The 23,505-nt window shown below is 53.0% G+C and overlaps 9 protein-coding genes across 9 annotated transcripts; 5 read left to right on the top strand and 4 right to left on the bottom strand.

Annotated features, from left to right (window-relative positions):
- Positions 1-471: 471 nt before the first annotated feature.
- Positions 472-3,924, top strand: Z520_11013 (uncharacterized protein; the record flags this gene model as incomplete). The annotated part of the gene is made up of 1 exon (XM_016781504.1): positions 472-3,924. One exon carries the CDS (start codon positions 472-474, stop codon positions 3,922-3,924), a length of 3,453 nt encoding a protein of 1,150 aa, XP_016627493.1.
- A 922-nt stretch (positions 3,925-4,846) lies between these two features.
- Z520_11014 (uncharacterized protein) lies at positions 4,847-5,929 on the top strand (the record flags this gene model as incomplete). Its single annotated transcript, XM_016781505.1, has 1 exon — positions 4,847-5,929. The coding sequence occupies one exon, from the start codon at positions 4,847-4,849 to the stop codon at positions 5,927-5,929; it is 1,083 nt and encodes a 360-aa protein (XP_016627494.1).
- Positions 5,930-6,230: 301 nt separating this feature from the next.
- On the bottom strand, positions 6,231-7,113 carry Z520_11015 (uncharacterized protein; the record flags this gene model as incomplete). The annotated part of the gene is made up of 2 exons (XM_016781506.1): positions 6,231-6,862; positions 6,921-7,113. The coding sequence occupies 2 exons, from the start codon at positions 7,111-7,113 to the stop codon at positions 6,231-6,233; spliced, it is 825 nt and encodes a 274-aa protein (XP_016627495.1).
- A 1,032-nt stretch (positions 7,114-8,145) lies between these two features.
- Positions 8,146-8,547, bottom strand: Z520_11016 (uncharacterized protein; the record flags this gene model as incomplete). The annotated part of the gene is made up of 1 exon (XM_016781507.1): positions 8,146-8,547. The coding sequence occupies one exon, from the start codon at positions 8,545-8,547 to the stop codon at positions 8,146-8,148; it is 402 nt and encodes a 133-aa protein (XP_016627496.1).
- Positions 8,548-9,869: 1,322 nt separating this feature from the next.
- On the bottom strand, positions 9,870-14,060 carry Z520_11017 (uncharacterized protein; the record flags this gene model as incomplete). Its single annotated transcript, XM_016781508.1, has 1 exon — positions 9,870-14,060. One exon carries the CDS (start codon positions 14,058-14,060, stop codon positions 9,870-9,872), a length of 4,191 nt encoding a protein of 1,396 aa, XP_016627497.1.
- A 1,767-nt stretch (positions 14,061-15,827) lies between these two features.
- Z520_11018 (uncharacterized protein) lies at positions 15,828-16,725 on the top strand (the record flags this gene model as incomplete). Its single annotated transcript, XM_016781509.1, has 2 exons — positions 15,828-16,380; positions 16,493-16,725. 2 exons carry the CDS (start codon positions 15,828-15,830, stop codon positions 16,723-16,725), a joined length of 786 nt encoding a protein of 261 aa, XP_016627498.1.
- An 819-nt stretch (positions 16,726-17,544) lies between these two features.
- On the top strand, positions 17,545-19,352 carry Z520_11019 (uncharacterized protein; the record flags this gene model as incomplete). Its single annotated transcript, XM_016781510.1, has 2 exons — positions 17,545-17,619; positions 17,697-19,352. 2 exons carry the CDS (start codon positions 17,545-17,547, stop codon positions 19,350-19,352), a joined length of 1,731 nt encoding a protein of 576 aa, XP_016627499.1.
- Positions 19,353-19,759: 407 nt separating this feature from the next.
- On the bottom strand, positions 19,760-21,169 carry Z520_11020 (uncharacterized protein; the record flags this gene model as incomplete). Its single annotated transcript, XM_016781511.1, has 1 exon — positions 19,760-21,169. One exon carries the CDS (start codon positions 21,167-21,169, stop codon positions 19,760-19,762), a length of 1,410 nt encoding a protein of 469 aa, XP_016627500.1.
- A 723-nt stretch (positions 21,170-21,892) lies between these two features.
- Z520_11021 (uncharacterized protein) lies at positions 21,893-23,067 on the top strand (the record flags this gene model as incomplete). Its single annotated transcript, XM_016781512.1, has 2 exons — positions 21,893-22,306; positions 22,363-23,067. The coding sequence occupies 2 exons, from the start codon at positions 21,893-21,895 to the stop codon at positions 23,065-23,067; spliced, it is 1,119 nt and encodes a 372-aa protein (XP_016627501.1).
- Between the last annotated feature and the right edge of the window lie 438 nt (positions 23,068-23,505).

Raw genomic sequence — 23,505 nt, forward strand, 5'->3', positions numbered from 1 at the left:
GGCAACAGATTACTCGATACACTGACCTTGGGCTGCTCTTGTTGGGGTTGTTTCGTCTCTTACCTCTTAATCTTGGATCAACAAGCCGTTCTTTAGGGTGCTCACCGACCTTGTTTACCGTGTGTCGTCTATCGTTTGTGTTTCAGGACCTTCACCTTCCTTGTTCTCACCGGCCCACCTGCGAACGGGCCATTGTCACGACCGGAGCACTGACCTCATCTGCCTCGCTTGACGAATACACGAATCTGCTCACCTGGTCGATATCCTCGGTCCTGATTCAGCAACCTCTTAGCATCCAATCCATTACGTCGTCGTGTTCCTAGCAGCCACTATACGGTTGATGGTTGAACAATGACAGCAGTATTATAGCCTTGCTCGTGGAGAGTAAGGCCCAGGAAGCTTTGCCTTTGCAGCAAGTGAACATCTGTTTGATGAGACTGGCATAACCCAACATATACTATATCAATAAGCATGTGGTTTGCAAAGAGGAGGTCGAGTCTCGCAGCCGAGTCTGCACAGACAGAACCAGAGCCTCGTCGAAGAAATCGCTTGTCGAAGCCCCCTACAAGCAACGCGATCAAAGTTTCGACTGGAATTTCGACGTCGAGTCTTAAAATCCAAGGACCACTTCCGCAGAGCAAGAATGCGAGCGGCACAGAGCTGTCAAGCCCGTTGTCCCCCGTCTCAGGCAATGCAGCCCTGCGGCAACAGCCTCAAGATGATACCACCGCCACGGAGCCAAGTTCGCCTCTCCACGCGCACAAGAACGATTCCGGCTTCAGCGTCGCCTATATGGTCAGTCAACTCGAGAGCAAGGCTGCTGGAGCAGGGACAAGTCCATCACGGTCGATGCAGCAACTGGCAGCGCCCCCTCTGTCTCCCATCAAACCGCCAAAGAGGAGGTCCCTCCTGCTCCGACGTCTATCTCTGCAAAGGTCTTCGAGTATAAGCCGTACCCCCAGCAGCGAACGTATAAATCCCTTGGAGTCCGACACGGCAGCCGTCCCGCCCGCTGATGCATCGATGGACAGACTCGTCGACCAACCGTCAATTCCTCCCATGCGTCGCGCCTCCTTTGCACCTGGTACAGCGACCAGAAAGCCATCTCAGATTGCCACAAAGCAGGATATAGAGTCACATAACCCGATCTCAGAGCTGGAGGAGCGAGGAGCCTCTGCCTTCGATGTGGATGACTTTGACTGGCAGCCTCCCCCCCCGAGGACAATTGGGCGGGCCGGCACACCTTCAGATATAAGCTATTCACATCTCGGCGGATTGAGGCACGGCTCTCTGCAGATCGTCAATGGGCGAGCATCACCCACCTTCAGCGAAGTGTCAAAGGCGTCGAAACAGCTTCTATCTGCTCCAGCACCACGCAGAGGTGTGTCAAGCGATTATGGTGATGCGGATGAAGACTTTGATCTACTGGTCTCTACGTCCGGAAACCTATCGAACTTGAGGTCTAGTCCCCCAAATGGAAACACCGAGTACCGATACTTCAGCTGGGAGCATAACGATGATAAAGCTGGCCCACGAATCCATCCGCTGCAGAGCGTCATGACAGCACAAAAAGATGACCACGCTGTTTCAGCCGATGACCAGACTTCACTAATGGCCAGAGAATACATCGCCGAGCTCGGGGTTGGTCCATTCGACCAGCAGGAGCCCAGCTCTCCGGTTGGCACTATTAGAAGGACCAGGTCTGAAGGGTCGCTCTGGAGGGCGAGCTCTTGCTCATCAATCCAGAAATCGCCTCCGCCTGACAATCCGCCAGTGGAGCTTCCCCCAGTCAGTCCTCTGGAGAGGCCATCTTTCCCCACTGGGTCGGTGGTCCGCAAGGCGAGCATTAGGTCCGAAGAAAGCCGGAGTCAGCAAATCCAGCGGAATGATACGACGAACGACGAAGCTCGACCCTGTGAGAGTCCTATGAGCTGGTATTCCCCTATTGAGCCAAGAGATTCAATTGACGAAGGATTCCAATCGGCCGTTGAATTCCATCCTCAGTTCTCCGCCCCTAGTCTGGAACTTCCGCCTCCTCGTGCGCCGGAAAAATCAGATAGTGGTTACAGCTCAAGCAATTCGCTTCGATCACTCCAAATAGCCAGGCTCACCCCATCGCCTGCAAAGTTTAGGGCTTTGCCAGAGGTCCCAGACGTACAAGAGGCCACGGATGTACCAGATCCCAGCCGTGCGCCATCCTTCTCTGCAGAGAGAACGTCCATTTTGAGGTCGCGGCGGAGTGAGCCTTATGTGCCAACATTTTCCAATCTTCAACCCAGTGCTGTGTCCTCAAACCCGACGCCCATTGTCCAAGCAATCAAGGCCCCAGAGCCCGAACCCCTTCCTGCCAAGCCTGCAGGTGCCCGGAAGAAGCTGCTGAAGAAGAGGCGCCCATCGAGCCAACCTCCCAGCCAAGTAGCAGTTGTGCGAGTGCGGTCGTTCGAGGTGGAGAACATTCCGCAGGTCTCCCCTCAAGCACAAGAGAATCTTCGGATACGCTCACACGCCGTACCTGAACTGGAACAAACCTACTCCTCGCTTGGCGGCGGAGCGAGTACCTCTACCCTCTTTCTCCCTCTCAACGAAATAAGGTTTCCATCTCCTGCTCCGGAACAAGTACTCAAATCGAAGCCTAAGCGACCTCGATCTCGCAGTCGCCCAAGGTCATGGTTCGGCCGACCTAAGGAAGAAAAGGTGAGGTCCAGGGACTCTTCTGGGATGAGCCAGACTGAAGCGTTGGCCATCATCAACGATTTGGGCACTGTCAGCACTTCTTTGGGGAAAAGCCCTTATGATTTTGCCGACGCGAGCAGTGTCTCCAAAGGCTCCCGTCATTCGACGATGACAGCTGGCTTTCGGCAGCCGCGGCCAATGATGGATGACGAGACCGCTGTAGAGCTGGCCCGAACTCGCAGCCGGTCCCTACGGGAACGAGAAAGTATCATATCAGATCGGAGGTTTTCATTTAATGACAGAGGAGGCATACCTGGTAAGAATCTGAGGACCGCTAGTCTTGCCAGTGATGCACCACCAATCACACAGGACATGATAGAGAAGGCATACCGGACCTCCTCCATGCAACGACAGCCTTCGGTCAATAACGAGGTAGGACCGCCGCCTCCTCCACACTCACCACGCCCAGAATACATTTGTTATGGAGAGGATTCCGACGTCGTAGCTCCGCCTCCGCCATCCCATTCTCCTCGACCGATCGATATAACTCCAGATCCGTGGGCTGCGCAGGCCGCGGTATGGAAGGCTCGAAGGCTGAGTGCGGGTGAGGCGCTAAGGCGTCATTCTGGAGAGGCGCAAAAACATCACCAAGGTTACGACGAGGCCGCTGATGAGTTGCTTTACCCGGTTATACCTCCACAACATGCAGCGCAGGAGCTGGAATGGAAGCAAAGCCTCTCGCCCGAAGAATTCTCCTCGTCTTTCCATGACTATTATGACGGATACAACGAGTCTCGTCGACCTCAACGGCAGCGTTATTCATCGTACACGTCGTCTCACCACGCCCCTTACGAGTCTGAATCGGCGTATGTGAGACAATCTCGGCGAAACTCCAGGAATCATGACCACGGACAACCTCACGGTCGTGCAGTGCAATCGCGAGGGCCATCCTCAGGTGGTGCCTATTCCTCTCGCTCTCGGTCGTATGCCAATAGCGTCCGCAGTTTTGCTTCGTCTTGCGGCGAGGATCTGCATCCAGCCCAGCTCGAGAGGCAACATCCGCCACCGGCATTCGGGCGGTATTCGGGAGGGTTGAACTATGGCTATGAACGTGGAAACGGGTTTGGAGGTTCGGCTGGGACCAGGTCAATGAGTGGCAAAGCCGAAACACCGTGGAAGGGTGTTCCGCTCAGAGCCAGCGTCGGAGTCGATCTGGGGGATGTGCCCTTTGGGATCATGGCGAGAGGGTAGGGATGGCATGCTATGGCCTTTGATAATGATGCGAGAATGCCACAGAGGGGCTCTACGAGATTCATTCAATCTGGAAAAGTTTTGGTCTACAGCGACATGGACAGGACATTGTTGGCAAATTGGATTATGAGCCAATCTGTTAGGGCATATTTGGTATTTTTGGATTCAGCAGCAGCCCTGGGTGGTCTTTGGACGGCTGGATATATTCATTTACATTGGTATCTGTCCGAAATAGATACTCTTCTACTCCCTCGGCGATTCGAAAACAGAGTCCAGGCGTAGACGAGTCCATGGGGATGTGACGGTTGGGTGTGACAAGAATGCAGAGGGACAGGAGCAGCGGCAATAGGGTTTTTGGGGTTTTGGCCCCCTTATGACGGAGGCTGCTCTTGAAGTATATGCAAGGGGATATTGTGCTGACGAGCATGGTGATTGGTGTCGATGCCGCTGGACGAAGACAGATCCGGCCGTTGAGGCGGCAGCTTGCGCCGTCTATTGGCGACTTGTCTAGACAACGAGTGTGACCCAGAGGTCTGGTTGAATATTCCCTACCTAGGTAGCTATCTACCAGCACCGAGTCAATTATTGGTAACAAAGGGGGTCATGCACGGGCACTCCATCTCACTATCTTTATCTTTGACCTGCAGGAAATTTGACCGGAGGCGACAGATGGCTGCAACCATGGCCAACCATGGCCAACACCCTGAACAGGCCATGTTGAGCTTAGTCGATCCTAAAAGTCGGTACCATCTGGGTGCCATCTTCGCTTCCACCTTCAATTTCCCCGAGTGTCTCTCCAAACTCCTTGCTATCTGTGTGCGTCTCTTGTTCCCTCTTTTTACCCCGGATCGCCCAGTCTCTCGTTGCCCGATCTTGCCGTCACAAGCACAGCTGTCTCTCCTTCAGTTCCTGCCAGTCAACCATGGCACAAGTCGAATCTCCCAAGTCGCCGACCCTACCTGACACTCTCCTCTCCGTCACTGCCCTCGCCCGCTTCGAGTTTGAGCCGGGTAAGGGGAACGATGGCACCAAAGTCATGATGGTTGAATGGCAAGACGATGACCAGGCAAGAGATAAATCAGGGACATGGCAGGTCTCGTGGCCCGGCAAACGCACCGTCTTCCCGGCAGCCGACAATCCTTCGGACAATATCCGCCGTGTATATTTCCTTCTGCCTCCGGGCGCCATTGTGCCACCTCACATCACTCTGGCCTACTATCCTCCCACCAACCCTGCCGCACCTGCCGAGACCTCTACGTCAGAGCAAGCCCCTCTGAGAATGACGGTGAACCCGCTACCTGCTATATTCACTCCCGAGTTGGGGGCCACAGCCAAGGCGAGCGGGAGAAAGGGCGTGCTACACACTATATGGGCTAAGAAGAGGCTGCAAGTCTTGGAGAAGGAGATCAAGCATGAGGAAGAACACAACCTCGAAGGCATTGCGTTGGAGATGGCCAGGTCGGAAAAGTCTTGGATTGAGAATAATTTCGGCCTTGCCCCGAAGCCTCCAAGCCTCGATCTGAGCAATATTCCCAAATCCCTTGGCCCTACGAGTCCGGGGATCCAAAGCCCCAAGTCTCCTGGTGGGAGAAGGCTGAGCGAGAAGCTCAAAGGCTTGAGCATTGGCACCAGTGACAGGGAGCTCAATGCGAGGGGCCTTAACACCCCAACACGGGAATCCCATCCTCTCTCGCCCGAGGCGTCAGATATGGCATACTCGTCATTCAGTAGCTTCCGGAATGGTCCAGTATCCGCTTCTTCGGCCACCGGAGGCAAGAAGGTCGTCGCTCAAGCACCACCAGACTATATCAGAAAACAGCAGCAACAGTCGCCCGCCACGGCTTCTCTCAGTTCCATGAGCCAGATAGCGAAGCCGGATGACCCTGCAGACGATGATTTGTTTGCGGTCGCATTGAGTCCAAGATCACCGGATGGCCCCAAGAGTCCGTTTTCAATATCGAGCGCAGAAGTCGGTGCATTTGCGAAGATCAAGGGAGAGCGATGAGGAAACGCCGACCTGGATGTGGTAATGACAAGTTCACAACGTGAGACGATTCATGAACGATACTAGAAAGCTATTTTGGAGATTGCATGGAGCTGGAATTCCGGCGCCCGATCATGAAAGCCACGACGGTATATGTCCAACATTCACCCGCAACATTCAACTCAACCCCCAGCTACTGAGTGGCTGCAATTTCTTGCGCTTTTGCTCATGTCAGCAAACATCGGTGCAAAGCACTCTTAGAAAGATACCTCCTTCTAGAAAATGAACAAGACGAGATGAAATTCCGAAACCCATAACAAAATTATGCAAACATCGCTGCCACAATCAACCCCACAACGGCTCCAACCGAGCTTCCCAATCGGTTCGCGTCACCGTGAAATGTTGATGCTGAGGGCGACGCTGCGCTGGCGGCCGACGCAGAGGTTGGCGACGGCGGCACGTTTCCACCTGCCGGGGCCGTGTAGCTGCTAGCAGGGCTTTGAGTGGTGGTAGGTGCTGGGGCCATGGCGGTCTTGGTGCATCCACAGACGACGTCGTACCAGGTGTATGGTGTGCCAGCCAATCCTGAGCCGGTGGCAGCGGCCGTCGCGGGCATTGCGGATGTCTTTGTGCAGCCGCACTCCTCGTCGAAGTATGTGACGGTTAGGGTCGGAGCTGCTGTGGTTGTGGCGTCGACTGTGGCAGAGACGGGATTCCCCGTGACTGTAGCATTGGACATTGAAGTTGCCATCGATGTAGGCATCGATGTCGAATCAGTCGAACCCGTCGCATCGGACGTACCAGTCGATCCATCAGGACCAAGGCTGACGCTGAATAGTGGGGAGTAGTCCGTGGAACCACTCTGGACCAAGCCCAGGGCATAGTTGCCAGCAACAAACCCGTCAGGGACTGCCACAGTCCAGTCATACTCTCCAACACTGGCAGCTGTGTTTTCTGTGCAGCGTTTGTCAGTCAGCGTCGACCTCGCACCCGCTCTGAGCGGTCGACTTACCGAAGACCGGGGTATTCCAGGTCGTGTTCCCCAAGAACAAGGACACAGGTGTCCCATCACCAACAGTCCAGCTGATGGGCCAGACTTGGCCGACCGTGACGGCATTCCACGTCATGTCCGAAGCGAAGGAGGCTGTTTGAGCCATTGCCCTGAGGGCGAAGGTGCCGACGGCGACGAGCGAGAAAGAACGCATAGTTGCTCGGGGATATGCAAGTTCTGGAGGTGGACAACTGGACTCTTTTGCGGCCGTCAAGACGTGAGATGGAATTGTTGCAAGATGCGGAAATAGAGGTGTGAACGAATGACAAGGTTCAAAGGAGTGACTGAAGAGAAGAGAAGAGAAAGAATTGCCAGGGCACAAGAGGCCAAGTCACGTAAATGAAGGTGGCCGGCAATGCCAATGTTTGTTATTGTCATTGGATGAATATGGTGCATTCCAGTGAGGAATGGATTTGGATCAAGGGTGGTTGTTGCATTCCTGGTCCCTCGACGAATGACCAGGCGGATCAACCTCGAAGCTCAAATAACCAGACCAGACCTCTGATCTGCCTTGTCGTCTGAGTTTGGAATGTGATGGGTGATTGCACCACGACGCTGAAGGCCAGTCACCACTGGAGTGGTTGATCCAGTCAGTACCTCGGATCCACTGATGGACTTCAAAATGGTTGGAGCTCTGGCCATACCGCAAGGCAATGGCTTGAAGAAAGAATAGAAGGCCCCGACTAATCGACAAGCACACAACCATCCAGCAAATGGAATGATCCGGCTACTACCTAGCAATCTCTCATCAATGCACGGCGATCTTGGCCAGAACATGCACCCAGACGGCATCAATTCCTTCCCACGACTGCTCTTCTCTTGATACTATACAGGATGTTTCTGCGCGAGTGCAGAAAACCCTCACCCTCTCCTGCGTTTGATTGGATTCATGATACCGAGTTCCTCCTGCCCCAAGCAGGGAGTCAGGCGAGAAGGTTGCATAGCGGACACTGGTCCCTCCAATATTTTTTTGGTTGATTTCGTTTGTGGATGTTCTCAAGCATGGTGTTGCGTAGGTAAGATATCACTTGGGAATGTCGTTTTATGTCGGAATCTGGAATCGACAAAGGGAGGCTTGCACTCAACCCGCAGTGCCATGCTGCATCTTTGCTGCAAAGGGGTGGCCGGCCTTCAGCATACGCCCTCTGCGGGAAAGCAGCAAGCTCTAATCAGCTGCCCAGTGTTGCTACAATAGTGCAGCAACTCCCACCACGAACGCTGGCACAAAGATACCCCTAGCCGACCGGACCGCCGTATCAGCAGCTCCACCGGTGCTGCTTGCCGCTGTTGTCGCAGCCGCTGCCGACGTCGTGGCGGAAGCTAGAGCGGTACTCGCCTCGGAGATGTATGACGAGACCAGACTCCCCTGCGAGCCGGTTAGGGACAAGGCGCTAGTGGCGCTCTGGATGGCGGACTCGACGCTCGTGATGAGCGGCTCCGTGGCCGTGTCTGTGCCGATGATGGACGCCGCGCTCGACACCAGAGACGTCGCTTCCGCTACCAGCGAGTCCAGGTCCTGGGCGCTGACAACACGGGGACCGGTGGCCGCGGCCAGGGCTAGAGTAGCCAGGATGCCGGGAAGGCGCATTTTCCTTCTGCTGGTCTTGGGTCTCTGAAAAAGTCTTTGGTGCAAAAGAATGGTGGAGAGAGGTCTAGGATTGTGTGATTGATGACTCTACAGCTTTCCTGTCAGAAACAAAACTGTGGGAAAGACAGAACTGCTTTCTGCGTGTGTGTGTGAAGCGGAAAGGGGCGGCGGGAAGGGGGATAAATAAAGGAAACGAGAAGAATCCCAAAACCCTACAAATACTCCTCCTTCCTCTTCTCCGTTCGTCTTTGACAAAGAAAAACATCCCCAAATCATAGGAGTGGCCGATCACTGTATCCGCATTGGATAAAAGGGGGGGGGAGTGTTTGCCGCTGTGCCTTGTATCAGCCAGTCCCGAGTGAGTACGACGTACACTGCGTAGGTAGCCAGTCGGTTCGCGTTTGATGTACCTCGTACCGGGGGTGTAAACCCACCAGGTACCAGGTATGTACCTCTGTATGGGGGGTGGTTGTGTTCCAAATTTCTGGGGGACGATCATCTGTGGGGACCGGCGGGTGGTGGGAGGGAAGTCGGTGGAGAATGGGATCATCTACCGTATTCTTTTTGTTTTAGCAGTGCCGCAAGCGCGTTTCAAGATCGTAGGATCGTAGGTACGGTAGGAGAAAAATGGAAATCCCCCCGAAGTTAATACTAGGCATCTCACATGGGAAAATACGATGGAGATCCCAGGAGGCGGCGAGGCTGTGCGAGGCTGCTGCTTGGTGCCGTGGCGGTTGCAGGGACGCTTCCATGTCCGGTCTGGTCGTGACTCGGTGCGAGCGGTTGCGCCTCGAGTCCGCCGACGTCGCTATATTATTATTCACCCCATGCTCCCAGGCTGAACATGTTGCTGTCCAGCCTGATGACTTTTCGGCCCCTTGGTTGGGGTTGCGGACCCCCATCATCCCAAAGCACCTACGAAGATTGCAGCGCAGCACGTCTAGAAAGTGCCGATCTTTCTTTTCTTTCTTTCTTTCTTTTTTTCCCATGGCACTCGCACTCGCACTGCTCGCCGGTCTTACTCGTCACTATTTCTTCTCTCTTACACACACGAGATACCGGGTCCTTTGCACGTGGGCACACTCATTTCGTCCTTGAAGGCTGCAGGTGTCAGCTCAAAGATACGAGAGGGAAACCATATCATGAATGTTAAAACTCTACGGCAACGACATTACAATACCAAATTACTTTCCAGTGGTCTAGGGAAACCTCACCCCCAACACAAGCTATTCAAGCGCCTCCCCTCCTCCAACAGATTCCGACAATACCACCTTTCATGAACCAGATAACAATGGATTTCCCCATCCTAACAGCCATGCTTACTAGAATGGCTGGTGGAAGTCCACAGTCTCCGTCTCCGACTCCTCGGAACTTTGGGACTCGATGTCGGGAACCTGAGCCAAGACGTGCGGAGTGGGATTGGTGAACAGCGTGGCATTCGCAGGCAGCATCGGTAGTATCGGCGGAGGCGAATCCAATCCTCGGGCCATCCTCGCTAGTCGTCTCGCTTCCCTCCTCTGCTCCTTCTTATCAAACCGCTCGTTGTACCGGCGGCCGTTGTACATGGTGATCTCTTGCTCCAAATTCCAACCTGGCGATCGATGCCGAGCTGTTCTGTCCCCCCTGATATTGCGATATCCGTATTCGGCGCCGTGCCCGAGACGGCGGCCTTCTCTGTCGAGCTGCATGAGTTTCTTGACCAGGTCGCGCTTCAGGTATCTCTTTTTCCCCAGCGCTTGTGCCAGGTCGGGGAATCCGCGATCTTGGAGCTCGCGCTCCAGCTCGGGCACAAACATCAGATTGTACTCCGCACGGGTCGGCAGGATGTTGACTCGTTTTGGTTTGGGTGAAGGTCGATATTGGGCAAGCCGCGCCGTTTCGAGCGTCGAAAGAGTGTCGTCCGTGTCCGAGTGCGTATCGTCGTCTTGATTGTCTTGCTGGTTTATCGTTCCTTGCTGCCGTCCTTGACTGCTTGCCACATTCCCTCCACCATTTTCTGCGTGGTAGTACTCGAGGAAAAGAAATCGCAGCTCTCTCACTGCTACAATGAGCCGGTTGAACTGGCGACGGAAGCCGAGATTCTGTCGTTGTTGCGCACGAGGCCTGTCAAAGAAGTGAAATAGTCGATCATAATGCTGCTGCACATCGTAAGCCGCTCTCCGGCACATCTTTACGGTGGCGGGAACGTCTGGGTTCCGCGCTCGAGAGTCATCTCGATTTACCTCTTCCATGAAAGGCTTCGGATCAGCCAGCAACTCCAGATATCGGTTTCTTAGCGTCATGATCTCGGTTGCCAGAGCTGCGATTTCTGTACGCATCCTATTCAGTTCATTGGCGTCACTGGTCCAGTTTGCACCTTGCCGCAAGAAGATATTGTTCATAATCTGATTGAGGGTCCCGTTGTCATGACCAAGATCTGTCAAGGTGTTTCCATAGTCCGGATCGTGTACAAATACTTCATGCACATATTTGCTATCGTCAAGTCGCCACTGTTCTCTTGGTGGTCGTCGATTGCGACGAGAGGGACCAGATGACGGAGGAGCTGGTGCGGGAGGACCGGGTGACGGAGGGTCGGGTGCGGGAGGAGCTGGTGCCAGTGGAGCGGGCGTCGGAGGAGCCGGTGCTGGAGGAGCTGGTGCGGGAGGAGGGGGTGCCGGAGAACCAGATGGCCCATTCCCACCTCCCGACTGTTGTCTTGGTGGTCCGCTGTTAGGGCGAGGACGAGGTGTGGGAGTTCCCTCTTCTCCGTTCGCTGAGCTGGAACTCGAGCTCAGAGTTTCCTCGTCATCTGAGTCCTCATCCTCATGAACTTGAAGACCCGACGACGGTCTGGGTTCTATAATACCGGTACATTTACACACATGATGGTACTCGCCGTCAAACGTTGGGCAAGGATGACAACGTGCATGGATTGGTTCAGGAGTTGGAGAGTTATGAGGAGGCTGAGAAGGGTTGGGAGGCTGAGGAGGAATGGAAGGCTGAAGAGGGTCGAGAGGCTGAGGAGGATTGGGAGGCTGAGGAGGGTTGTTTTCTTGGTTGGAACTGTATTGAGAGCTGTCTTCGCGCCCAGCTTCATCATGAGTGTCCACGCCCAGGGGAAGTTCGGCTAATGGTGGTCTCGCCAAAGGTTGCTGGTGGCCGTGATGCTGATCGTCGTCGTCGTCGTCACCATAATCTCCAGGCGGGCGTGCTCCAAGTGGCCCGGTGCCGAATTGATTCCCAGTCTCCATCCGGTATGCATATATCTCTACGTCCTCAGGGGCAAGAATCTGCTCGAGGAGACTTTGATGTCGATTCATCTTGCTCCCAGCTTGACGGGAGGCAATTCCTGCAATTCCACCTGCACGAGCGTGCCAGAGTGGCTCTTTGGTGGTCCTCCTGGGCGGGCCAATGCTTTTGTCTCCTCTAGACATTTGGTACAATTTTACTGCCTTTTCAACATCGTAGGTTGTTTGCTTCAATAGATGCAGCATCTTGTCTTCGTCGAGAGGTATGCTGCTACCATAAATGCTCTCTAAATCTCTTCGGAAGATGTCCATCCTCCTCCGTCGAAAGGCTAACGGATTGAAAGCATGGGTAATTTTGGACGATGATATTGGTCGCCTCGGAGAGGGGCCTCCACCTCGAAGCTTGAGGCTTGGAGTTGTGGCAGAAGTGGACTTGTGCACTCTCGCATTCGGGTCAATGGGAAGAGGGCGTGGTTTCAGAGCGGACAGCTTTGCCGAACGACGCGAAGGAAGAGTATTGATCTTCGGGTGTTTGGCATCAGATGCATGCCGTTTCCGCGGAAGCAATCGCAGTATCCCCAAGCGTATCCATTCAAATGGGCTCTTGAGCGTTCTGCTCGATATTGAAAGATCAGAAGGATCACGAGCATGACGGGGAGGTCGGTTAATGAGGAACTCTGCTCGTGGACCGTCTGTCAAAATTCCGCGTTGGCTCATCTCCCTGGAAATTTGCTCATGCTGGACCAGTTCGTGGGCACGCGTCTCAGCAAAAGGGTAGTAGACATAGTCAAAAGCACTCCTCATGTTGATTCCCTCGGGATATGGGAACAAGCGTTTCGATGATTTCTGTGCCGCATCTCCAAAGGACTCGCCAGCCTCAAGGCCGACAAAAGATGAGGAGTAGCTAGGACGCCTCTGAGCAGTGAGCCTCAAAGATGGGGAGAGAAGATCTAATGCGACGGTCTTCCATTCTCCATTGCCGACATCATGCTGCCATCTCCTGACTTTGACCGGCCCACCACTGATTTCGTTGAATCGCGCAACCGCGAAATGGAGCTTGGAGAGAGTGCTCGTCTCAAATTTGCCCATTTGAATGAATTCTCTCAACGATTCTTTGGTGTGGCTTTCCAAAGGCGCGTCTCGCGGTCGCTGGAGGGACTCATATTTGTTGCCTGGATCGATCTGACACTTGTAAATGTATCGACAGTATTTTCCAACCATATCCTCAATACTCCGGGGGTTGGCTGCATCAGGTGAGCTGATTAGACGCTTGAATTCACGATATATTCCCGGTAGCTGGAAGAATTCGCGATCGCGCTCTATGTTAGTTGGAGATGTCGGCGCTCCTCCCTGTTCAAAAGCAATGAAGACAGCCTTCAGGGCTCTCCAGATCAGAAGCCACAGCTCCCTTTCTTCGGAAATGTAGGTTGCGTTCTGAAAGACTTCATGCGCGCGTGCGCTGCGGGCCAACAGATCTATTGCTGCCCCATCAGATACAAGCGACGGGATATTGTCTCGAGCAGAATCTAGCAATACCAGCAAGGCGTAGCTCGAGGAAGCAGTGCGAATATCTGACACGAGCGAAGTGAATGCTGATTCTAGCAAGGCCGCGGGATACTGCTTCAGCTGAGTTTCGATACGAATAAGCCCGCCGTGGAGGGCGTGATGAACAGCCTGAGTCCAGGTACTGACAAATGTCTCGTACCATTTTCTGAATGTTCTGAGCGCGCTGCGGACCATGGGGGAAGAAATCACGTCTCGAGGCACTTCCATGATGCTTTGCAGCGAGGCGTGAATAAGTTTGATGTCTTGAAGGATAGTTGCCGATCCTTCGATAGGCTTCTCATCGGTCCATTTCAACAAGTAGTCAATCATATGTGCGATCATGTTCTCAACTTCTTCCGGCGAGCTGTCACTATCGATTTCAGGAAGCTCGAGGACCTCAGCCGAGTCGTGCTCTGGGGGGATAAATCGACTGGATGATGCATGATTGATGCGACCGTCTTCGAGTCTTTTAATGACTGAGTGCAACCGTTCAAGCTCGTCATGTGACTCCCCGTTTCCAGTCGCTGCCAACAGATGGATATTTCCCCTCGAAGTTGGGGACTGACGTGACCGAGGAGAGGCATTGGGAGCGAATCCTTGGAGCTGTGTAGTAGTGCCGACTCTTGGCAACCGCCGTGAGGATTGGACTAGTCTTGGTCGCCCGTTGGAAGAAGCATTCGAAGGTCTGGCGGCCCTAGACGACTGGCGCCTGGAGTCGCTGCGAGACACCCTGGGAGCCATTTTCTTTCACGAGGAGAGAATATCGAAAGTAACAGGTGTAAAGAAACCCAAAGTAGCGAACACGAAGGAAATAAATCATGACTTACCTTGAGTCTGTCCCCACACAAAGAGCATCTTCGTTGACCGGCCGCATGCATCAATGACGGTCCTAAAGCCTGCATTCGGTGATTTAGATATATTGAAAGCGGCATTGTAGTATTTTCTAGACGGACGCAGTTCCATATCCGGTTTGGGGATAGCGCACGACAGAGGCATTGTCCCCTTTACAGCATAGCAACCGGGCTGCATTCCATCAACATACCAGGGTCCAGTGGTCCATGCTTCAGGCCTCGTTCAGTCTTCGGCATGGTACTTGTGGAACCTCGCGCTGCATGTGGAAAAGGATGACTTTGGGGGGAGGGAGGGTGAGGATGTTCCGCAAGGACCCGGACAACTCAGCTGACAGACACTGGAAGAAACCGTTACGAAACGTGCTTGTAGCTCTGTAGACCCGGAAAAGGACGTTCCCATGTGCACGTCAGTGAGATCAATGGAGAAGTTTTATTTATTACTCATGTGGCCTGGCCGAGAGTAGTCCGAAACTTCGTGCTAGAGGTCCCTGGTGGATTAGGCAGTGAGGCCATTGTACGTCGCAAGCGTGAGGCTCGTAGAAACAACAACAACAACAACTCGTGAAGGATGTCGCGTGTCAAGTGATGTGTCTATTCGGTAGAAGGGTGCACACTCGTTCTGAGAGTGGCCAAGTGAAGATGGGAACTGGTTCCCGGGGAGAGCAATGAAGAGAAGAGGGAAACGAACGATGATCATTGATGGAAGCCCTGGATGCCAGGGTGTTGGCTTCCTTGATGCCTGGGCGCCTTTACCCCACACTTTGTGACTCGCTGCCAAGCCCTGAGCATCCCACGAAGGCGCCGATCATTGGCGGTGGGCGCCGGGGCCCTGCTTCAAGGGAACGCTAGGGGTGGGTGAGGGGGCTGATGACGCCCAATCTTAGGCGACTCCAGGCTGTGGAACAGCCGGCATGGCCTGGGGATGGCTCAATGAGCTAATGCAGCCCCTTCCTGGGAGGCCGCCCTGGCACATCAAGACCCTCCCTGGCTGCTCCCCGAAGTCACTTGCTGCTTGCTTCCGCGTCCCTAAAGCCAAAATCTACCAACCAATTGGGCGTCTGGCTCGGAGCTGGCTACGTGTTTTCGACACCGAATGCAAGCCAGGAAAAGGAAAGCGAGCTGGCCCGCTGGTAAATCTGGCATCTGAGCATCTGCTTCCAAGCTGCAAGTGGTGTGTGTGTATGTGTGTGATGTCGTGTATGCGCAGGTCTGTGCAGTCTGGCCCTTTCCCTCCGTTGACTTCTTATGTAAAACCGTCTTTTCTCTCCCCCCTTCACTTCTGCTTGCTTCACTTCTCTATTACTCCCTTGCTCGCATCTCTCGGAGCCATCCTCGTCTTGCTGCTCAATCTCCCATCCACCAAGTGCCTCATCCTCCAGGCGATTCGATCGTCACTCTCGTCCATTGTCTCCCGCTAGTCCACCTGAAACACAGATCCCCCACCAACCGCAGGCTGCTCACGCTACAATGACGTGACTGGGGGACAACTCCTTTGTCCAACCTACCTGGGTACCTGACCTTCTGTTAGTCCTCGACCTTCACTTCACGTTGTCAAGAGTCCAGCTACAATCGGCCGTTTACAAGATATAATCTCCAATACTTGAGTCCCATCGCCCTCAGTACACCTACACAGTTCCATATAAATCAGCTTTCCGCAATGTCTGACCGCAACCATGCACCACCGTCTCCTCCACCGCCACAGCACCGCCGTCGCTCGTCCTTTGTTGAAATGTTCAACCCGCGAACAAGTTCCTCTCCTTCTGCACTGTCCTCATCCCCTCCCTCCTCAGTTGTTCCGTCCACTCCCACCGTGCCACAACACCGAAGAGGCACCTCCATTACCGCTCTCGGCCTGACTACGAACCCCTCCAACCAAGCCCCCTTCAGTGCTTTCGGACTGCAACGACGAGCGAGTGTTGCAACCTCGTCCGTGGCAAGCTCTCCAGATTTCAAAAACAGCTTCGGGGATGAGCCTGCTGTCATTGAAGAGGATGACCCCTCGCGAGCCACTTTGCATCCTCCCTCTTCGCCATCTTTTGCTAGACGGGTCAGTTTTGGAGCACAAGCTTTAAGAGATGTTAGACTTGGAGGAAGCCCTGGTGCTGCTGGCGGTGGTAGGCGCCCCTCCTCCTCCCTTTTCACTCTGAATGAGAATTTCGAAAATGCCACTCCATCACGTCGAGCTACGTCGGGGACGGCCAAGACTGCAGGTAAGAGTCGAGGCCTGTCCTTTTCATTCCGTTCCAAAATCCTCGTTCTCCTTTTCTGCCAAGCTCGCAAAGCCAAGTCGGTTCCTTTGACATGTTACTAACGTCCGAACAGGGGAAGGCTTCAATTGGTCTGAAGCACTGCGTGACAGATCCCGACGCTCTCCATCCTTTTCCTCCAGCAATCCTTTTAGCCAAGGGGCCCCTCGCCCTCGCTCCTCAAGCATCTCCACCCCTGAGCCGCCAAAGGAAATCTCAAAGCCCGTTGAGTCACCACAGGCCAAATTATTGAAGAAGCCAGATGCCCTTGGTGAAAGAATGTTACGTGGCGATTTCATGATGGACTGATTCCGTCTTTTGCGGTGTCGGAATCTTGTTTTCTTTTCAGTTTACTCCCAGAATGGACATGTATATCTCATTCGAATGATGTATAAGTGATGCTTTGGTTTGATGGGGTCTGAGGACATCTGCAAAGGGGAAACTATTACCTGTATCGATTAAGCTCTGGTGGTATCGTGTGCGAGATCCGGCTCGAATGTCGTCCGAAGCAAGTCAGGTGCGCAGGTCAGTATCAGGGAGACAAGGGAAGACGAAGGCGACAGAGATTTGCTTCTTCACGATCATTTTATGACTTTTTGTCTTTGTGCGGGCACGGGAGCAGGAGGAGCTTCGGGTTTTAAGGGCAAGTTCCAGCTTTTTTTGGCCATGGAGAAGCCACGTATGCTTGACGTTACAGCAGTTCGGATATTGAGAATGAGAATGAGAATGAGAATCAAACCAACAATATGCTGAATGAGTAGTCTGAGTCTCTGTCGAGTTGAGCGACCGGCTCAACATACGGCTCGTCACGTTGTATCTTATATTTCATCCTTCCTCATGCAGGACCATACAATTGCCTCCAGATCGTCTCACATGTGCATGTAGAGGAGTACCTATTGGTACTAATGCTCTCAACCTCTTCACTGTCCTACTCTGGTAATCAATACGAAGACGGAAAATCGTAACTCCGGTACCGAAAGGCTGCCCCTGCCGCCCCGCGACGCCTTCGCATCGTAGCACAGACCGAAGGTGGCAGGCCATTGTAACATCAGCACAACTACCGAGTACCGTGTACCGAGTACAAGTTTCGTTGACCATCATCTGTGAATCAACGGCAGCATTCCAGCTATGTCACAAACTACAACAGTCGCAGAATATTTGTTCACACGCCTAAAGCAATTGGGCGTTGGTGCGGTCCACGGCGTGAGTTGTTCAGATCTCGAGAGGCTTTTTCGCTTCTGTAATCCCCCTGTCGGTCCAGGCTGATCGAGACCAAACAGATCCCTGGAGACTACAATCTCCACTTGCTGGACTATGTCGAACCCTCTGGACTCCTCTGGGTTGGCAACACCAACGAACTCAATGCCGGATATGCCGCGGATGGGTATGCGCGGATCAAAGGCATAGGAGCTCTGGTCACCACATATGGAGTCGGCGAGCTATCAGCCATTAATGCCATTGCCTGTGCGTTTACCGAGCGGGCGGCCGTCGTACATATCGTTGGCACACCCCCTCGAAACACACAAGCATCCCGTCTGATGGTACACCATACCCTCGGGGATGGAGACTACCGACACTTTAGCCAGATGCAATCGCACGTTACTGTGGCACAGACTAATTTGCTCGATCCTCGTACTGCGCCTCGGCAAATCGATCAAATACTGGAGCAATGTATTCTGCACTGCAGACCGGTCTACATTGAAGTTCCTCTAGATATTGTTTCAGCCCCAGTCATTGCAGAGGGCCTCATTCATGAGATTGCGATCCCAGAACCTGTCCCAAATCCTGTCTACGACGGGATATTAGACAAAGTCCTCGAGAGGATGTATGGAGCAGAACAACCTCTCATTCTCGTGGACGGAGAAGCCAGAGCGCTGGGCATCCTGGACCATATTGAAAAAATCGTGTCTTCAACGTTATGGCCTACATTCACGACAACTTCCGGTAAAGGCCTCGTCAATGAGACGTTCCCCAATGTCTATGGCATCTATCGCGGCAGTTTTGCAGACGCCAGCTTAAAGGCTTTCATCGATAGCTCGGATCTAGCTTTGTACTTTGGACCACACCTCAGCTCCACCAACACTTACAATTGGACTGGGGTGCCCAAGTCAGCCGCCACCATCTACTTTGCTTGGGACGGTATCAAGATTGGTGACGTGCTCCATCGCGACATTTCACCAGCATATGCGCTCACCCAACTCCTACAGAAATTTGACTTGAAAAAACTGAAGAAACACGACAGCTGTCCGACCTTTCCTCGTGAGCAACCTTTATCATTCTCAGAAGTGTCTACGGACGCCCCTATCAAGCAAGACAAAGTCTGGCGCCTCATCACATCCTTCTTGCGGCCAGGAGATATCGTCTTCGGTGAAACAGGAACTGCAGGATATGGCGTGCGAGAGATGCTCCTACCCAAGCACACGAGACTCTTTACCCCTATTACCTGGCTTTCTATCGGGTATATGCTACCGGCCTGTCAAGGCGCAGCATTAGCTCAGCGCGAGTTAATAGCCTCGTCCAAATACCACGACCTTACCCACGCCCGAACCATTTTGTTCATCGGCGACGGTAGCTTTCAGATGACAGTCCAGGAACTCGCCACCATCATTAGACACAATCTCAACGTAGTAGTGTTTTTGATCAACAACGACGGCTACACAATAGAGCGCTGCATTCATGGCATGAAAGAAGGCTACAATGACATTTCCACTTGGCGCTACCTAAAAGCACCCAGCTTTTTTGGAGCTCCAGAAGACGCTTTCACTGCGTCCGCGAGGACGTTTGGCGAGCTCCGGCAGGTGCTAGATCATGAGAGGCTCGCCGATGGAACAGGAATAAGAATGGTGGAAATTCATGTGGATCGCTTTGATGCGCCGGCTGGACCGCTGGCTGTGTTGCTCAACCAGCAAAAACCGCCGCAGGGTGTCGATGCCTGATGTGGAGGAGATAAATTGCAATTCAACCGGTCGAGTCAATACCGTTCGACTCTCAACAGCCCCCACCATTCGAACACCGTCTCATCATTCATTCATTCCGCACAGATCTAACAACCCTTTCCCCCGAGCCCCTTTCTTGCGTTGGTCTTTTTGTGTCCACCAGATTACCTGTCGAAGATGGGAGGGAAACAATTTTACCATACTCCAACCGTTGGTCGCACTTCTACGCGCTTGGCATCCTTTTTTCATTCTCTATCCACAAGACGTAGCTGATTTTCTAGAGATCTGCTTTACTGATATCACTAAGTTGTCATTGCACCTCGCGTACGAATCTCACGTCGAGGCTGTGTCACCTTGGGCTCTGTGGGCTATCTCAGGATCTATCACCTTCAAACGATAGCATGAGGCTACGCAACTAGCTTCATCAAGTCAACAACAGCGACCTCGTCAACCCGGCCAACTAAATCAGAGATTTGCTGAGACTTGGTCACCCCGTAAACGGGCTCTGCGAGACCTTTGAACTTCTGCTTAACGCCGGTATCCCATTCAAAGGGATGCTCAGGCTCGCCAAGAGGATGGATCACTTCATCCTCGACCGTGGTCCCGTCCTCGAACACCATTTTCAGTCGAGACTCAATGCTGCCGTACGACTCATCAATCTCGCATGTGACTTTGCGGCAAAGTTCGCGCACGTTCTCGTCTTGAATCTTATCGTATATAGCCCAGCCGAGGTCAGTTCCGTACAACCACGAAGCAGCGACTTGGTAGTACGAGCTAAACTGAGCGTCAACGATACAGTCTGGCTGGATTTTATTTGGAGTTGGGATTCCGACAATGGGGAAGCAGCCTGGGGGAAGAGAAATTGTCACCCGCGCCGGTAGTCCATGAGAAGCATAGGCTTTGCGCATTTTCCCAACCATTTCCAGCTGGCCGTGGGTCATCCTGCAGGCTGGAAATGGCTTACATGCTGTTGTGAGGAAAGTCCACTTCTTTCCTAGACCCCGAGTCAATGTATCAGGGTTTCCTGCCTCGGAGTAATTGTGAAGAAGTCCATATCTGCCTTCAATCGCTTTCGTGGCGCCAATCACGCCAGCTTCAGCCAGGCTGACACAGAGAAGCGCATCGTGAGCGGCAAACCCGGGGTGAAGACGCTTGTTCCAGCTACCATTCTCCAAGAACTGCATGGATCCGGCCGCCTTGGAGAGTGCAAGCCCGAAAGCATCCTCAACTATCTGCTGAGAAGAGCCCCTGAGCTTGCTGACGGCTGCGATTGACCCATACAGACCCACGGTGCCTGTGTTGTGGAATCCTCGGCGGTATGATCCTAGTCCGAGAGCAACTCCTATGCGACAGGCCACTTCATAGCCGACAGCCAAAGCTAGGAGAAAGTCGGCTCCGGATGCATTGAGGGTTTCAGCTTCGGCCAAAGCAGCAGAGATCAGGCTGCTCCCCGGATGGAGAAGTGCCTCGGCCGTTGTATCATCAAAGTCGTACGTATGGCACCAAGCACCATTCAAAAGTGCTGCATAATGAGGCGGAAATGTCGAGCCTTTGGTCAAAACGGTACAACTCCCTTTGGCACCTTGCGAGAACTTTGTGATACCTGCCAAAAACTTCGGAGTTGACTCGGCAAAGGCGCCTGCTGATGCAGAAACTCCAAGGTAATCCAATAGCAATGCCTTGAGTTTGGTGACGATTTCTTGAGAAAGAGCGTCACTCGGGAATGATACAACAAATGCGGCCAAAGCCACGGTCACTTCCTCTGGCGTACTGCCATTTTGCTTGACGGCGTTTGAGGCTTCGTTTGTGACGGTCATGTTCCGTGAAGAAGCACTGGCTGAGAACTGGTCAATGCTTGCGGTAGCAGGGGCTGTGGCAGCAGCGGAAAGGGTCAAAGTTAAAGAAGTCTTCAAGGATATCAAGCAATGCTTCTGATGCGTCTCAATATAAAATTGGACAAGGTTCTGGAAGCGGCTGGTTTTGTCTTCGTGGCCACTAACTCCTCCCCTTCCCCGGATTTCGAGCGGGTCCGAAAACAGCACATACACAGGGCCAAGCTCTGGTACGCGGCTTTCTGCCAAAATCCGTGGAACAATGCTCCGAAATGCGCATCTCGGCCATCCGGGGTGCGAGCCAAGATGCGAGTTTCGGAATTGCGGAATCCCCTAGCATTGCTCGGGTCAGAGTATGTTAGGGTACCTCACACACTATGATCTGCGCTCTACCGAATCAAGAATTGGAAATCGCACATGGGATTGGGACTGACGTTTTGCAGATACATTCTTTCAACCTCTCTGTGTTAATGGCACGGAGGATGGAATGGGGCAATCCCGAATAGTCCGAATGAAGGACTTCACTTCAATGGATTGAGTGGGGAAGCAGCATCTCGCCCTGGTTATGCGAAAACGATTCAGCATATATACCTGGATAGGCTTGGAAGGCTGTCACAGATACAGAGATACCACCTAACAGTACTACATTCACTTGCAAGTATATCCTCGCCGTTGAGATTTGCTACTTCGCTTTTACCGATCCAAAAAATGATTTCCAAGTCCTTGCCCGAAGTTGAACACTTCGTCCCTGTCCAACCCTCGAAACTTGTCAAGGACTTTGTCAAATTGCGGACGGTGGACCTGAGCCGCTACGAAGATGGTCCCGAAGCTCGCAAAGAACTGGCAGAAGAGGTGAGACTCGCCATGACCACACAAGGGTTTTTCATCCTCGTCAACCACGGTCTCAGCGAGGAGGATATCTCGCGCCAAGTCGATATTGGCCACACCATTCTCGCTCGAACTCCAGATGAGGAAAAGCATCGGTTGAAAGCACCTATCGTGGAGGAAGGTTCTTACCATGGCTTCAAGCCTCGCGGGCACTGGATCGCCAAGGGCAATGTGCGTGACAAAGTTGAAAATTTCAACGTGAACCGTGACATGACCCTTCGAGAGCAGCCACTCGTGAGTTTAACATGACTGAGAGAGCTCTCCATCAACCTGCCTAACTCTATTTGCAGACTATGGAGCCCTACAAGCCCGAGATTCAATCCTTCATTGACTACACCCACAAGGAGATTCTGTACAAGCTCCTCCGTCTGTTTGCCATTGCGTTGCAAATTCCTGACGAGGACTATTTTGTCAAGCTGCACGCCTATGAGGGCCATGACGAGACTTGGCTCCGATACATGGAATATTATGACGAATATACCGAGGAGGAGAAAAAGGTGACAGGAGGCCTTTGGCTTAGTGGTCATCAAGACTTTACAAGCCTGTCTATCCTCTTCAGCCAGCCCATGTCGTCTCTACAGGTCCGAGACTACGACAACAATTCCGAGTGGACCTTCGTGCCGCACGTTCCCGGTGCAGTCATTGTCAATGCTGGAGAAATATTCAAGTGGTGGACCGGAGACTATTTCAAGGCAGCAATCCACAGAGTGGTTCAGCCTCCCGAAGATCAGCGTGGACACAATCGCTGCAGCGTCTTTTATTTCTGTGTGCCTAACGACGAGGTCGTTATCAACACTCTGCTTGATGTGAGCCCGGTTTTGAGAGAGGCAGGGGTGCAAATGGCCCACGAGCCACAGAATGCTCCCACCAGCAAGGCATGGAGCAACGGCCGGATCAAGATTACTGGCAGGAATGCCGTCTGGGAGGGAAAGAAGGATGGAGAAAATATGGTAGTGGAAAAGGTGGGCACCGTCGAGACAAGATGGTTCCGATGAAGACGACGAGCCCTGATGTGGTTTCTTGTGGTCGACAATTTGTACAGCACCCTAGCAAAAATATCCGTCCACCCCACCAATTTTCCATCCACTTGATTTCCAACCACCAACCACTCGTTTTGTAAATTGCTTCAACCACGCTCGCTTAATCACTCTGTAATTGCCGTTATAATGACAAAAAGCAATGAATATTCTGAATTTGTACGTGGCACGATTCATGGGCTTCATTTGGCTGGGAAATCCCAGCGGGAAATCGCCGAGATCGTTCAAATACCTCGCAGTTCCATACAGTATATTCTCAATCATCTTGAGTCCCAGAGCCACCAACGCCCTGGCAGACCTGAAAAACTATCTAATACTGCGAAGAGACGTATAATCCGTCATGTTAAGAAGTATCCTCGTCATTCCTATCAGCGAGTCATCGATGAAAACGATCTT

The sequence above is a fragment of the Fonsecaea multimorphosa genome (assembly GCF_000836435.1).
Source record: "Fonsecaea multimorphosa CBS 102226 unplaced genomic scaffold supercont1.34, whole genome shotgun sequence".
In the NCBI taxonomy this organism is placed as follows: domain Eukaryota; kingdom Fungi; phylum Ascomycota; class Eurotiomycetes; order Chaetothyriales; family Herpotrichiellaceae; genus Fonsecaea; species Fonsecaea multimorphosa.